This window comes from Palaemon carinicauda, chromosome 28 (genome assembly GCF_036898095.1).
Source record: "Palaemon carinicauda isolate YSFRI2023 chromosome 28, ASM3689809v2, whole genome shotgun sequence".
In the NCBI taxonomy this organism is placed as follows: domain Eukaryota; kingdom Metazoa; phylum Arthropoda; class Malacostraca; order Decapoda; family Palaemonidae; genus Palaemon; species Palaemon carinicauda.
The window spans coordinates 52,425,352-52,440,537 of NC_090752.1; the positions used below are offsets into that span (position 1 = coordinate 52,425,352).

The 15,186-nt window shown below is 45.7% G+C and overlaps 1 protein-coding gene across 1 annotated transcript in view; it reads left to right on the plus strand.

Moving 5' to 3' along the window:
- Positions 1–15,186, plus strand: part of LOC137621578 (uncharacterized) — a 32,097-nt gene continuing 16,911 nt past the window's right edge. The window contains exons 1-2 of the mRNA XM_068351983.1: positions 1–323; positions 12,514–12,715. Of these exons, the coding sequence (XP_068208084.1) occupies positions 2–323; positions 12,514–12,715 (524 nt within the window). The 5' untranslated portion in view covers position 1. The remainder of the gene's footprint in view (positions 324–12,513; positions 12,716–15,186) is intronic.

Below are 15,186 nucleotides of genomic sequence, written 5' to 3' on the forward strand. Positions count from 1 at the left end.
TATGAAAATCTATACTAATACTACTAACATAGCAACCACTTCTTCTTCCTCGCAAACCTTTCAAAGAAATTTCCCTCAAGAACTTCGCAAAATGGACATAGACTTGAGACAATACATGGCACCACCGGAAAGTGAAGGTAACACGAACCCAAAATCTAATAATGAGATAAACTGTTCAGTTGGGGAAGAAGAGATGGAACCCTCTTGGATGGGGAGAGAAGAGGAGGTGATCCCCAGCGCTTCCCAGTCCTCCCAATTACCGGTGGATTTGACGGATCACTTCAATAAGATTTTCGTCAAGAAGACTTTTAATAGCTTTAAAGGTTGGTATTGGAATTCTGAATCTTCTCTGTTTGATTAGAAATTACTGTGTGAATGTAGTTCGTTGGGCAGGGTAAGCTGAGGACACGATAATCTAAAGGAGTTCGCAGGGGGCGTAACCCCCCTTTGGTAAGGATATGACTCCCAAGTTAGGTTAGGTGGTATTCATGTGTCCGTTTCCTTCTTAAAGTTACAGGGGATATATGTACGATAGCGGCCACCTGTATGTATTATGTCTAACTTAGAATACGGCTGTGTAAAGGGGGTCGCAGGGGGCTGTTAGCCACCCCATTAGCTAAGTAGGTAAGGACACAGCTTTTAGGTTAGGGGGGAAAGTTTAGGTTAGTTGGTGTTCATTTTTAATCAATGCGTGAGGAACTGGCCACTGATATACAAAGGCTCCGATAATCTAAAGGAGTTTGTAGGGGACGTATCCGCCTTTTGGCAAGAATACGACTCCCAAGTTAGGTTAGATGGTATTCCTGTGTCTGTTTCCTCGGTAAAATTACAGTTTCAACCAAACTCAGATTTCCATTATGAAAACAGCTTAAATAGTTGATTTCAAGTAATTTTATTTTAATTTCTGGCAAAAATAATCAGATTTAGAGATACAGCCTCCCCCCTTATTAATTATAATAATGGAAGTTCACTGTTGGAAATCAGGATTTTTAGGTGAGAGAATACAGAAAACGGGTAAAATAAAAGAAGCTGTTTAACCTAAACACACCAGTCATCGGAATTAAAAAGTTACCTTGATCAAGATCAAATTATAGTAATGAAACACGGACAAAACACTGGAGGTTTTGTTAGCCAGATTTCTGAACATATAGAAAACCTGTTTTTCCTTCCTATTTTCTATGGAGTTGAGTCGTTCGTAGCAGTTAGTCTTCATCATAATAGTTTTACAAATACCTCATTACTTTATTGAACTAATTATTTATTGTTTTTTGTTTGCAGTTAAACATTATCTCACTGCTCATAATTTGACAATTGGATTATGTTTCGCTACGCGTGTTAGCCCTTTCGGCTAGTATTTCAGTGTTATTTATCAATTATACAAACTTCATCGGTAAATATTTCCGTAACCCTCAATTCGCGGAAGTTCGAGTAACTTTTTCACAGGAATCATTTCAAAAATATGTGATAAGGGAAAAAATAATACTGTAGAAATCCGAAATTAGTTGAAACTGTTATAATACTATTTCCCTTGTAAAATGCTGTTTTTCAATCTGTCCCAATGAAGTACAAAGGCTCCAAAATTAGAATAGGATTCTCGATTGGCTATGCTTCCTACAAATGAGAGGTAGTAGTTTATGGGTCAAGGGTGCTAAAGTTTATTCTGGTGTTCGGGGGATTGAGGGATGAGGGGTCTGGGTGAATTAAAACCTTATTTATTTTAATCTATCCTCTGCCTAGAAATGATGGTAAATATATGATACTGTACTTTAATTTCTAGCTAAATACATGATCTGTATATTTTTTCTACTCGCTATCTTGTGTTTTATCCATTTCTGACGATGGGGCATACCACTTGTTTGTGAGTTTTCGTACCACCCTTTATTAAAACAATTTTGTGGTTCCCATACGGAAACCGTGGTTTTGGGTGAGGAAAAATTAAAAGCCAGTGATTTTGGTCAACTCTTTTGTTGGAAAACTATATGCTTGATGTAAGTGGGATAAAATTATAGGATCATAATTACCTATTTTTCAATATTAATCTTACCCGATAATCATGTAGCTGTCAACTCCGTTGCCCGACAGAAATCTACGGGCGGGATACGCCAGCGATCGCTATACAAGAGGGGGGTGTACTCACCAGCGCCATCTGTGGTCAGGTACTCCAGTACTTCCTGTCAACACCACCTCAATTTTTCCTCTGTCGTGCCGCCGGCAAGACCTACATGGATACGCTGTTGATTTTGGAGTCTTTGTTCACGGTTTTGGTGAAGTATTTGCTCTAAAATTTAGCCTTCGCTATACAGGAAGCTTTTCCCTTAGCTTAGATAGCTTTTGGAATTAAATTGATTTATTGGTTAACGATCTTTGCTTTACTTTGGAATTCCCCCTTGACTGTTCTCTAAATTCAAGATGTCCGACCACTCTCAAGCTCCTAAACAAAGGCGATGTAGTGTTAGGACTTGTAGTAGGCGTCTTCCGAAGGCCTCGGTTGATCCTCACACCGTTTGTTCCGACTGTAGGGGAAAATCCTGTCAGTTGGAAGATCGATGTGGGGAATGTGCTGGGCTTTCGGAATTCGATTTTAATGAATTCCTCAAGTATACGACTAGGTTAGAGAGGGAGAGAGTTAGGAGGAGTTCTTCTCGCTCTTTGGTTTATTCCTCCCCCCATGATCCTCAACCTTTTCCTTCCCCTGTAGTGGTGACCCCCGAACCTATTACGAGTGCTCAGCCTGATATGTCGGATATGTTACGTGCCATTCAGGCTCTAGGTGATAAGGTGGAGTCTTTAGTGAGTGACCACAATCTTCTCTTGGCAGATGTCAAGGAACTTAAAGTGAAAAGTGCAGTGGGAAGTGTTAGTGCCAGTGCTGTGCCTAGTGTCAGTGTCAGTGTTGCGCATGAGGATACTTCTGTGCGTGCCAGTCGTCCTCCCAGTCCGGGACCTCTTGCAAGCTCCCAAGCCCAGGGGAGAAGCAACGTCGAAGGGCAAAAGGGTTCGGCAGGCCTTGATCGGCGCACAGTTGTATCCTCAGTGGTTGCGGGCGTATCTGATAGAGATCGTCACTTCCACTCCCAGACGATTGAGCCCTTAAATTCCTCGTCTGCGGAAGAAGTTTCCAGGAGGAAACGCTGGACCCAGGTCTCACGACCTCTTAAACGTAAGGTCCCGGCTGAGCGAGTCCAACGGCCCAGGTGTAGCCACTGGGCCAGTTCGGACTCGCCGCAGTCATCTGATGACTGCACACCTCCTAAGAGAGGTAAAGCGATGCCTCAACAGGCCTCTGCTCCAACTTCTGTTGATCCCAAGTTGTCTATGCTGCAGACAATGCAGTCTCAGCTTGCGGTTTTGATGCAGGAGTTTCAGGCAGAGAAGGTTAGCACACCTCCTCCTGCGAGCGCTCCTCCACCTCTGCGCAGTCCACCCTGCCAGACGTACGATGTTGAGGCTCCTCCTGCCTCCATGCGTGAGCTGCCGCATTGGGAGTTGCCAGGTACCAGCGCTATGCAGCAACCTCCTCTTTCCTTGAGGCAGGAGCCTCTTGCTATGCGGCAACCTCCTCAACCCTTGAGGCAGGAGCCTCATGCTATGCGGCAACCTCCTCTACCCATGAGGCAGGAGCCTCATGCGTTGCGGCAACCTCCTCCACCCATGAGGCAGCAGCCTCATGCTATGCGGCAACCGCCTCAACCCTTGAGGCAAGAGCCTCTCTCTGCGCAGCAACCTCCTCAACCCTTGAGGCAGGCGCAACCCTTGAGGCAGGAACCTCATGCTATGAGGCAGCCTCCTCAACGCATGCAGCAGCCGCATTCTTCGCAGCATGAGCCTCTTCCCATTCAACACGTACCGCATACCATGCAGCATGAGCCTCATGCCTTACAGCATTCGCTTCTGACCACGCTTGCTCCTCAGACCTCCGCAGAACCTCCTTCACCCCAGCCTCATGACTTTGTCATTGCCAGCCCTCATCCTCTTCAGCTGAGGCGTGATGATGGATCCGCAAGTGCACATGCACCCGTTCTACAGGATTCAGCCATTCAGCATGCCGCTATACCGTTACCTCTCGCTTCTCAACTCTCAGGAGATGAGGTTTCTGAGGATGAAGCTGCTCACCTGGATGATCCTTCTTCTGATGTGGAGGAACACAAGTCGTCGCCACCTTCTTTAGACTTTCGTAAGGTCCTGACTCTGTTCAGAGAGTTATACCCTGAACACTTCGTTTCTGCAACCCCTCGTTCTCCCCCATCCGAGTTTTCTCTAGGCATGCAGCCTATTACGTCTGCCTACACCAAGCTTGTCCTCGCCAGATCATCAAAGAGAGCTTTGAGGGTTTTAGGGGATTGGTTGCAGTCCAAGCAGCAACTGGGAAGGACATCTTTTGTGTTTCCTCCTCCTAAGCTGGCTTCTAAGTTGGGCGTCTGGTATGCCACGGGAGAGGAACCAGGCTTGGGGGTCCCTGCCTCTGCCCAGGCCGACTTCTCAAGTTTGGTTGACTCTCCCCGTAGGTCGGCTATGAGACGCTCTAAGGTCTGCTGGACTTTTTCTGATCTGGATCACTTGCTGAAGGGAGTCTTTCGCGCCTTCGAAATTTTTAATTTCCTCGATTGGTGCCTGGGGGCCTTGAGCAAGAAGACCTCCCCTTCTGATAAAGACTCGGCCATGCTGATCATGTCCTGTATGGACAGAGCAATTCGCGATGGTTCTGGCGAACTTGCTTCTCTTTTTTCAATATTAATCTTACCCGATAATCATGTAGCTGTCAACTCTGTTGCCCGACAGAAATCTACGGGCGGGATACGCCAGCGATCGCTATACAAGAGGGGGGTGTACTCACCAGCGCCATCTGTGGTCAGGTACTCTAGTACTTCTTGTCAACACCACCTCAATTTTTCCTCTGTCGTGCCGCCGGCAAGACCTACATGGATACGCTGTTGATTTTGGAGTCTTTGTTCACGGTTTTGGTGAAGTATTTGCTCTAAAATTTAGCCTTCGCTATACAGGAAGCTTTTCCCTTAGCTTAGATAGCTTTTGGAATTAAATTGATTTATTGGTTAACGATCTTTGCTTTACTTTGGAATTCCCCCTTGACTGTTCTCTAAATTCAAGATGTCCGACCACTCTCAAGCTCCTAAACAAAGGCGATGTAGTGTTAGGACTTGTAGTAGGCGTCTTCCGAAGGCCTCGGTTGATCCTCACACCGTTTGTTCCGACTGTAGGGGAAAATCCTGTCAGTTGGAAGATCGATGTGGGGAATGTGCTGGGCTTTCGGAATTCGATTTTAATGAATTCCTCAAGTATACGACTAGGTTAGAGAGGGAGAGAGTTAGGAGGAGTTCTTCTCGCTCTTTGGTTTATTCCTCCCCCCATGATCCTCAACCTTTTCCTTCCCCTGTAGTGGTGACCCCCGAACCTATTACGAGTGCTCAGCCTGATATGTCGGATATGTTACGTGCCATTCAGGCTCTAGGTGATAAGGTGGAGTCTTTAGTGAGTGACCACAATCTTCTCTTGGCAGATGTCAAGGAACTTAAAGTGAAAAGTGCAGTGGGAAGTGTTAGTGCCAGTGCTGTGCCTAGTGTCAGTGTCAGTGTTGCGCATGAGGATACTTCTGTGCGTGCCAGTCGTCCTCCCAGTCCGGGACCTCTTGCAAGCTCCCAAGCCCAGGGGAGAAGCAACGTCGAAGGGCAAAAGGGTTCGGCAGGCCTTGATCGGCGCACAGTTGTATCCTCAGTGGTTGCGGGCGTATCTGATAGAGATCGTCACTTCCACTCCCAGACGATTGAGCCCTTAAATTCCTCGTCTGCGGAAGAAGTTTCCAGGAGGAAACGCTGGACCCAGGTCTCACGACCTCTTAAACGTAAGGTCCCGGCTGAGCGAGTCCAACGGCCCAGGTGTAGCCACTGGGCCAGTTCGGACTCGCCGCAGTCATCTGATGACTGCACACCTCCTAAGAGAGGTAAAGCGATGCCTCAACAGGCCTCTGCTCCAACTTCTGTTGATCCCAAGTTGTCTATGCTGCAGACAATGCAGTCTCAGCTTGCGGTTTTGATGCAGGAGTTTCAGGCAGAGAAGGTTAGCACACCTCCTCCTGCGAGCGCTCCTCCACCTCTGCGCAGTCCACCCTGCCAGACGTACGATGTTGAGGCTCCTCCTGCCTCCATGCGTGAGCTGCCGCATTGGGAGTTGCCAGGTACCAGCGCTATGCAGCAACCTCCTCTTTCCTTGAGGCAGGAGCCTCTTGCTATGCGGCAACCTCCTCAACCCTTGAGGCAGGAGCCTCATGCTATGCGGCAACCTCCTCTACCCATGAGGCAGGAGCCTCATGCGTTGCGGCAACCTCCTCCACCCATGAGGCAGCAGCCTCATGCTATGCGGCAACCGCCTCAACCCTTGAGGCAAGAGCCTCTCTCTGCGCAGCAACCTCCTCAACCCTTGAGGCAGGCGCAACCCTTGAGGCAGGAACCTCATGCTATGAGGCAGCCTCCTCAACGCATGCAGCAGCCGCATTCTTCGCAGCATGAGCCGCTTCCCATTCAACACGTACCGCATACCATGCAGCATGAGCCTCATGCCTTACAGCATTCGCTTCTGACCACGCTTGCTCCTCAGACCTCCGCAGAACCTCCTTCACCCCAGCCTCATGACTTTGTCATTGCCAGCCCTCATCCTCTTCAGCTGAGGCGTGATGATGGATCCGCAAGTGCACATGCACCCGTTCTACAGGATTCAGCCATTCAGCATGCCGCTATACCGTTACCTCTCGCTTCTCAACTCTCAGGAGATGAGGTTTCTGAGGATGAAGCTGCTCACCTGGATGATCCTTCTTCTGATGTGGAGGAACACAAGTCGTCGCCACCTTCTTTAGACTTTCGTAAGGTCCTGACTCTGTTCAGAGAGTTATACCCTGAACACTTCGTTTCTGCAACCCCTCGTTCTCCCCCATCCGAGTTTTCTCTAGGCATGCAGCCTATTACGTCTGCCTACACCAAGCTTGTCCTCGCCAGATCATCAAAGAGAGCTTTGAGGGTTTTAGGGGATTGGTTGCAGTCCAAGCAGCAACTGGGAAGGACATCTTTTGTGTTTCCTCCTCCTAAGCTGGCTTCTAAGTTGGGCGTCTGGTATGCCACGGGAGAGGAACCAGGCTTGGGGGTCCCTGCCTCTGCCCAGGCCGACTTCTCAAGTTTGGTTGACTCTCCCCGTAGGTCGGCTATGAGACGCTCTAAGGTCTGCTGGACTTTTTCTGATCTGGATCACTTGCTGAAGGGAGTCTTTCGCGCCTTCGAAATTTTTAATTTCCTCGATTGGTGCCTGGGGGCCTTGAGCAAGAAGACCGCCCCTTCTGATAAAGACTCGGCCATGCTGATCATGTCCTGTATGGACAGAGCAATTCGCGATGGTTCTGGCGAACTTGCTTCTCTTTTTGTCTCAGGAGTCCTCAAGAAAAGGGAACATCTATGCTCCTACTTATCTACTGGTATCACCCCTTGCCAGAGGTCACAGTTGATGTTTGCTCCTCTCTCCAAGTTCCTGTTTCCGGAGGAGCTAATCAAGGAGATGGCTGCGGCTCTTATCCAGAAAGATACGCATGACCTCATGGCCTCTTCAGCACGTAAAGCTAAAATCGTACCTTCAGTGCCGAGATCTTACCGCACCCCTGTGGCTGATACACCTGCTACCAGATTCATTCCGCCCTTTCGTGGCAGAGCCCCCAGCCGAGGAAGTTCCCGTGGAGACAGTCACAGGGGCAAGTCCAAGAAAGGTGCCAAGTCCACGAAAAGCAAGCTTTGACTTCCCTCCTCTCCAGACAGCTGTAGGAGCCAGACTCAAGACCTTCTGGCAAGCCTGGGAAAGAAGAGGTGCAGACGCTCAGTCTGTCAAGTGGCTAAGGGAGGGTTACAGAATTCCGTTCTGCCGCAATCCCCCTCTGACCACATCTCCCATCAACCTCTCTCCCAACTACAAGGAGAAGGACAAGAGGCTAGCGTTACATCAAGAGGTGTCGCTCCTGTTACAGAAGGAGGCAGTGGTGATAGTCCGGGACCATCAATCCCCGGGATTTTACAACCGTCTCTTCCTGGTGGCCAAGAAGACAGGAGGTTGGAGACCGGTGCTGGACGTCAGTGCGCTCAATGCTTATGTCACCAAGCAGACGTTCACAATGGAGACGACGAAGTCGGTCCTAGCAGCGGTCAGGCAGGAGGACTGGATGGTCTCGTTGGATCTGAAAGACGCCTACTTTCACGTTCCCATCCATCCAGACTCCCAACCTTTTCTGAGATTCGTCTTTGGAGAGGTTGTGTACCAATTCCAAGCCCTGTGCTTTGGCCTAAGCACGGCACCTCTTGTGTTTACGCGACTGATGAGGAATATTGCGAAATTCCTTCACTTGGCAGACATCAGAGCCTCCCTTTATTTAGACGACTGGCTTTTAAGAGCCCCCACAAGTCGTCGCTGTCTGGAGAGTCTCAGATGGACTTTGGATTTGACCAAGGAACTGGGTCTCTTGGTCAATTTAGAGAAGTCCCAGCTCGTTCCTTCCCAAACCATCGTTTACCTGGGAATGGAGATTCAGAGTCGAGCTTTTCGGGCTTTTCCGTCGGCCCCAAGAATCAACCAAGCCCTAGAGTGCATCCTGAGCATGCTGAAGAAGAACCGATGCTCGGTGAGGCAGTGGATGAGTCTAACAGGGACTCTTTCATCGTTAGCCCTGTTCATCGAGTTAGGGAGACTCCACCTCCGCCCCCTTCAGTACCATCTAGCAGCTCACTGGAACAAGGATATGACGCTCAAGGCGGTCTCTATTCCTGTTTCCAAAGAGATGAGGGCTACTCTAACGTGGTGGAAGAACAACATTCTTCTCAAGGAGGGTCTCTCATTAGCTGTTCAGACCCCCGACCTTCATCTCTACTCGGACGCATCAGACTCGGGCTGGGGCGCGACATTGGACGGACAGGAATGCTCGGGGACATGGAACCAGGAACAGGAAACGCTTCACATCAATTGCAAGGAGTTGTTGGCAGTTCATCTGGCCTTAAGGAACTTCAAGTCCCTCCTGCTAAACAAGGTGGTGGAGGTGAACTCCGACAACACCACAGCCTTGGCGTACATCTCCAAGCAGGGAGGGACTCATTCGAGGAAGCTGTTCGAGATCGCAAGGGACCTCCTCATTTGGTCAAAAAGTCGAAAGCTCACACTGGTAATGAGGTTCATTCAGGGCGATATGAATGTCTCGGCAGATCGCCTCAGCAGGAAGGGTCAAGTCATCCCCACAGAATGGACCCTTCACAAGAACGTGTGCAGCAGACTTTGGGCCCTGTGGGGTCAGCCAACTATAGATCTGTTCGCTACCTCGATGACCAAGAGGCTCCCATTGTACTGTTCCCCGATTCCAGACCCGTCAGCAGTTCACGTGGATGCTTTTCTGCTGGATTGGTCCCACCTCGACCTGTATGCATTCCCGCCGTTCAAGATCATCAACAGGGTTCTTCAGAAGTTCGTCTCTCACGAAGGGACACGGCTGACGCTGGTTGCTCCCCTTTGGCCTGCAAGAGAATGGTTCACAGAGGTACTGCAATGGCTGGTCGACGTTCCCAGGACTCTCCCTCTAAGAATGGACCTTCTACGTCAACCTCACGTAAACAAGGTACACCCAAGCCTCCACGCTCTTCGTCTGACTGCCTTCAGACTATCGAAAGACTCTCTAGAGCTAGAGGCTTTTCGAAGGAGGCAGCCAGAGCGATTGCCAGAGCAAGGAGGATATCCACTCGCAGAGTCTATCAATCTAAGTGGGAAGTCTTCCGTAGCTGGTGCAGAACCAATGCAGTTTCCTCTACCAGTACCACTGTAACCCAAGTTGCTGACTTCCTGTTACATCTTAGGAATGTTAGATCTCTATCAGCTCCTACGATCAAGGGTTACAGAAGTATGTTGGCAGCGGTTTTCCGCCACAGAGGCTTGGATCTTTCCTCCAACAAAGATCTGCAGGACATCCTTAGGTCTTTTGAGACCTCTAAAGAACGTCGGTTGTCCACTCCAGGCTGGAATCTAGACGTAGTCCTAAGGTTCCTTATGTCATCTAGATTTGAACCTCTCCAGTCAGCCTCTTTCAAAGACCTCACTCTCAAAACTCTTTTCCTCGTCTGCCTTGCAACAGCCAAAAGAGTAAGTGAGGTTCACGCCTTCAGCAGGAACATAGGTTTCACATCTGAAACGGCTACATGTTCCTTACAGCTCGGTTTTTTGGCAAAAAATGAGCTTCCTTCACGTCCTTGGCCTAAATCGTTCGAAATTCCTAGCCTTTCCAACTTGGTGGGTAACGAACGGGAGAGAGTACTTTGCCCTGTCAGAGCTCTTAAGTACTATCTTAAAAGGTCAAAACCCTTGCGAGGACAATCAGAGGCCTTATGGTGTGCTATTAAGAAACCTTCGCTGCCTATGTCTAAGAACGCAGTTTCTTATTACATAAGGCTTCTGATTAGAGAAGCTCATTCTCACATGAAGGATGAAGACCTTGCTTTGCTGAAGGTAAGGACACATGAAGTGAGAGCTGTGGCTACTTCAGTGGCCTTCAAACAGAACCGTTCTCTGCAGAGTATTATGGATGCAACCTATTGGAGGAGCAAGTCAGTGTTTGCATCATTCTATCTCAAAGATGTCCAGTCTCTTTACGAGAACTGCTACACCCTGGGACCATTCGTAGCAGCGAGTGCAGTAGTAGGTGAGGGCTCAGCCACTACATTCCCATAATCCCATAACCTTTTTAACCTTTCTCTTGAATGCTTTTATTGTTGTTTTGGGTTGTACGGTGGGCTAAGAAGCCTTCTGCATCCTAGTTGATTTGGCGGGTGGTCAATTCTTTCTTGAGAAGCGCCTAGGTTAGAGGTTGTGATGAGGTCCTTTAGTATGGGTTGCAGCCCTTTATACTTCAGCACCTAAGAGTTGTTCAGCCTCCTAAGAGGACCGCTGCGCTCAGTAAGGAAGACGTACTTATTAAAGGCAGAGTAATGGTTCAAGTCGACTTCCTTACCAGGTACTTATAATTTCATTTGTTATTTTGAATAACTGATAAAAATGAAATACGGGATACTTAGCTTCTTGATTAACTTGTACACTGGTTTTCACCCACCCCCCTGGGTGTGAATCAGCTACATGATTATCGGGTAAGATTAATATTGAAAAATGTTATTTTCATTAGTAAAATAAATTTTTGAATATACTTACCCGATAATCATGATTTAATTGACCCACCCTTCCTCCCCATAGAGAACCAGTGGACCGAGGAAAAAATTGAGGTGGTGTTGACAAGAAGTACTGGAGTACCTGACCACAGATGGCGCTGGTGAGTACACCCCCCTCTTGTATAGCGATCGCTGGCGTATCCCGCCCGTAGATTTCTGTCGGGCAACGGAGTTGACAGCTACATGATTATCGGGTAAGTATATTCAAAAATTTATTTTACTAATGAAAATAACATAATTCATTTCAAGTTTCTCAGATGGTATTTGCTCCACCGTGACTTGCTTCGCTCGCATATAAACATAATCTCACTACTATTCTGGCAAGCAGTACATGGATGTGATGTGCACCCCATCTGCATGGTTCACTATGAAAGTTTCATAATAACCTGTAATTTATATCATGTTCCTCAAATGGTTTTTGCTCTGCCTTGGCTCACTTTGATTGCAAATAATCATAATCCCAATGCTCCTCTGTTTTGGAAAGTAGTACATGGATGAGCTGCACACGCCAATCACCTGACTCATCATTTTTGGGATAATTTTTGGCTCTCAGATGAGTAACAATAGCTATATACCAAACGGAAAGCGTTTTCAAAATAATTGCCAAAATAGATGAATTTACACTAAATTTCGAAATAGGTAGAACTTCTCTCGGGAGACGTCTTCTGACTGTAGTCATGCTGGAACTGAAGTGGTGCTGGATAGAAAAAGGATCTTGTAAAACAACATCTCCAATATGTTAGTTGGAGATTTGACTGAAGATGTGGTGAATATGTTAGTTGGAGATTTGACTGAGAATTAGGTAAATATGTTAGTTAGATATTTGACTGAAGATATGGTAAATATGTTAGTTGGATATTTGACTGAAGATGTGGTAAATGTAGTAGTTGGAGATATGACGGATAAAGACTGAGATCAACCAATGGAGGCATTTGTGAATTTATATGTACATTTCATATTAGGTTATTACAAAAAGTATAGTTATTTCATTGCTTGTACTTTGTTAAGTTTGTTTCAGTGATTATTAGCCCCTGGCAATTACAGAAGTAGAGGTCTCACTTGCCACTTAGTTACAGGCTCTAGTTGTATGCAGGAGCTGACTTATAGCAATACATACTTGTAATCAATAGTCAATGTAATTTCCAATTTGGTTATATCAGCTTTGCTATGAACATGATTACTGAGATGGAGATAATATTAATGCTCCCTACAGCATTATTAAAGGTCACAGTTAACTATTGCTGTACTGTACTGTATAATTTTTTTTTCTCTTCAGAATTTGATGAGCTGTTCACCCGGTTTAAAAAGGAAACAGGATCTGTTTTTCGCATTAAATCCTCTTGTAGTATTGCCTATGAAAATTCTCGCAGGAAACAGCACTTCATTCCTCCTCGGTTCAAGTTTGTGTCTATTAAATATTGCTGTGTACATTATGGTCAACCAAAGGTGTCTGGACAAGGAATACGTACAAAGCAAAGGTTTGTTCGGCTTGTTTTAATGTGGTGATAAGTTGCAATAATTTGTAAACAGTGCTGACATTTGTTTAACAATGCAGTGTTCTTTTTCATTTCAAAATCAAATTCATATTTGGCATTGTAGGTTGGCTGAGACACTTACAGTACTTCCTTTTTGAGACAATACCACCATGGGAAATAGGTCACTACTAAGACTGGTCAGGTAGTCTGATAGGACCCCATTCTGTTGTTAAGGCCCTTTCTTTTCACTTCCAAATATTGTACATTGAGTTGTCTGGTATATTCTCTATGCATTTTTTATGTTCCTCTACCAATTAAACAGCATGAATAAACTTGCTTCCTAAAAGAAAATAAAAGACAGTATTATTGTACTGTATTACAGGGTAATGTAACCTAGGGAAAAAAAACTACTTTTTTCTTTAGAAAAAGGTCCACTCTCTCCTAAAAGACATCTGAGAGAGACAGTTGCAATTTATAAGATATCCCTTTTGAACATCAGGATGAGGAATAGTTTTGAAAATAGCCAGCCAGCCTTGCTACACTCATGAAAGATTCAATCTTGATGTAGATAATTCAAAGGTAAGTAAAGCTTGCTTTGTCAATATCAACACAGTCCCAAGGAACCAACTCTCCCTTGGAGGGACTGATGAAGATACATTTGATTCAGAAAATGCCAAAGAGGAATCAAGCTATTGGCTTGGATGAGGAGCTGGCGATTGTTCTGTTTATACTATATAAACTACTGATAGGGTCTATTTAGAATTTGAAGCTTTGTGTAAAGGCTATCGAAGCAGAAGACCTGCCATATTTTAGAACTCAACTAATAAAAATTCTTTACTTTTTATCCTCATTTTTATGATAGTTATTTGGTTGGTTTTAGAAGTGATGCATTTTATAGATAAATGTCTAAAATTGAATAAAAGTGTACTACAGTAATGAAACAAATGATTAACAGTATAGAAGTTTTTTGTGTGTATTCTAGAAATTAGATTAAATGGTTTTCCTTTATTGTGTTAACATTTTGAAAATTTTTGACCAAAAGTGTGAAAAATGTTGAGAATGACCTTGGTTTTTACATGCTTCTACCTAATGTTAGGTTAATGTTGTAAATTAATTGAATGCATAAATCTTTGGAATTAAAATTTTAGTTAGAAAAATTATTACATAAATTAGTTAGCAATGAAAATATAAGCCTCATAAATATCCTTTTAGTTTAGAAGAGAGGGCTAAATACTAATGGCTTGAATTTTGATGACTTTCATTTTTGGGCTCAAGCCATGTCGTCCTGATGGAAGGTTCCTATAAGTAACTTTTTGGGCTCAAGCCATGGCGTCCTGATGGAAGGATCCTTTTTGGTAGCTTCCTTGGGTAATCACTACTAGGATTTTCCCAGAGAATTAAACCACAGGTTATCACAGAATTCTAACTTCTGGAGCGAGTATCCTAAAGGTTTCCCCTTAAGACATCGTGTAACAACAGGGGACACGCATGTATAGACGTGCCACATAGCTATCTGCACCCCATATAGAGTTAACGCTTCAATATGGCGGACAGGGAGTGGCTGGGAGCTGAGCCGCAGCCGATCTAGATGTGGCGATATCGGTACTCGCGATGTAAACAGACGGACGCCATTGCTTTTGATGACGTCACGTCCGTCCTCATTCCTTTGCTAGTAGCTCGCTCGATTGGACGTATTTTTCCCTTTGTGCGACTTTATCTACTTGCATCCTCGCTATGTCTCAACCGTCAGCTTCACCTTCTTCTGGAAAGTTGAGTATAAAGGTTAAAGTATTGTTTAAATAAGCTCTGGCCTTAAAGTAAATCTTACTTTTCGAGATATTTGCATAATTGTGGCAGAGCTTTGCCAGACCGGTCAGCGCCATTTTATGACGCTGCTGTTGCTTGCATGCCTTATTTAGTTAGCCGCAACAGCCTTACCGGTATATAAATTACTAATCAGCGCTATTAGTTATTTAGTCTTCATAGCTAGGAACTTTATATCGTGTTTTTGACGCATTAATTAGGATCTTCGCTGACCCCATACCAGTAGGCTTTGATTAGCCCCTAGGCCAGTGAGCCTATACCAGTGTTAATGCATGATATTCCAGTGATCCTAGTGTTAGTTATGAAGATTTTGGCATTATTTTACAATACCATTGACAGTGATGCAAGTGTTTTTTCGCCTTCAGGGACCATATAGGGGGTAGGTTATCTTGAGTGCCTTGCTAACCTAACCTTATGATAGGACCCCTATATGCTCTCTTCATCCCTAGCCCTAGGGCTTCCCTCTGGTAATCTTGTATCCTATTACATGTGATAGGACAAGACTCCTCAGAGTACTGTATCGCCTCCCCACCTAAGGGAATGACCCCTCCCTTAGTGTTGCGGACCTTAAAGGTAGGATCACCTCCTTTAAGCTGAATCGGTCCTGGACCTTTTCCTTGCGATACGTCTTCTCCCTTCCTTGATTAGGG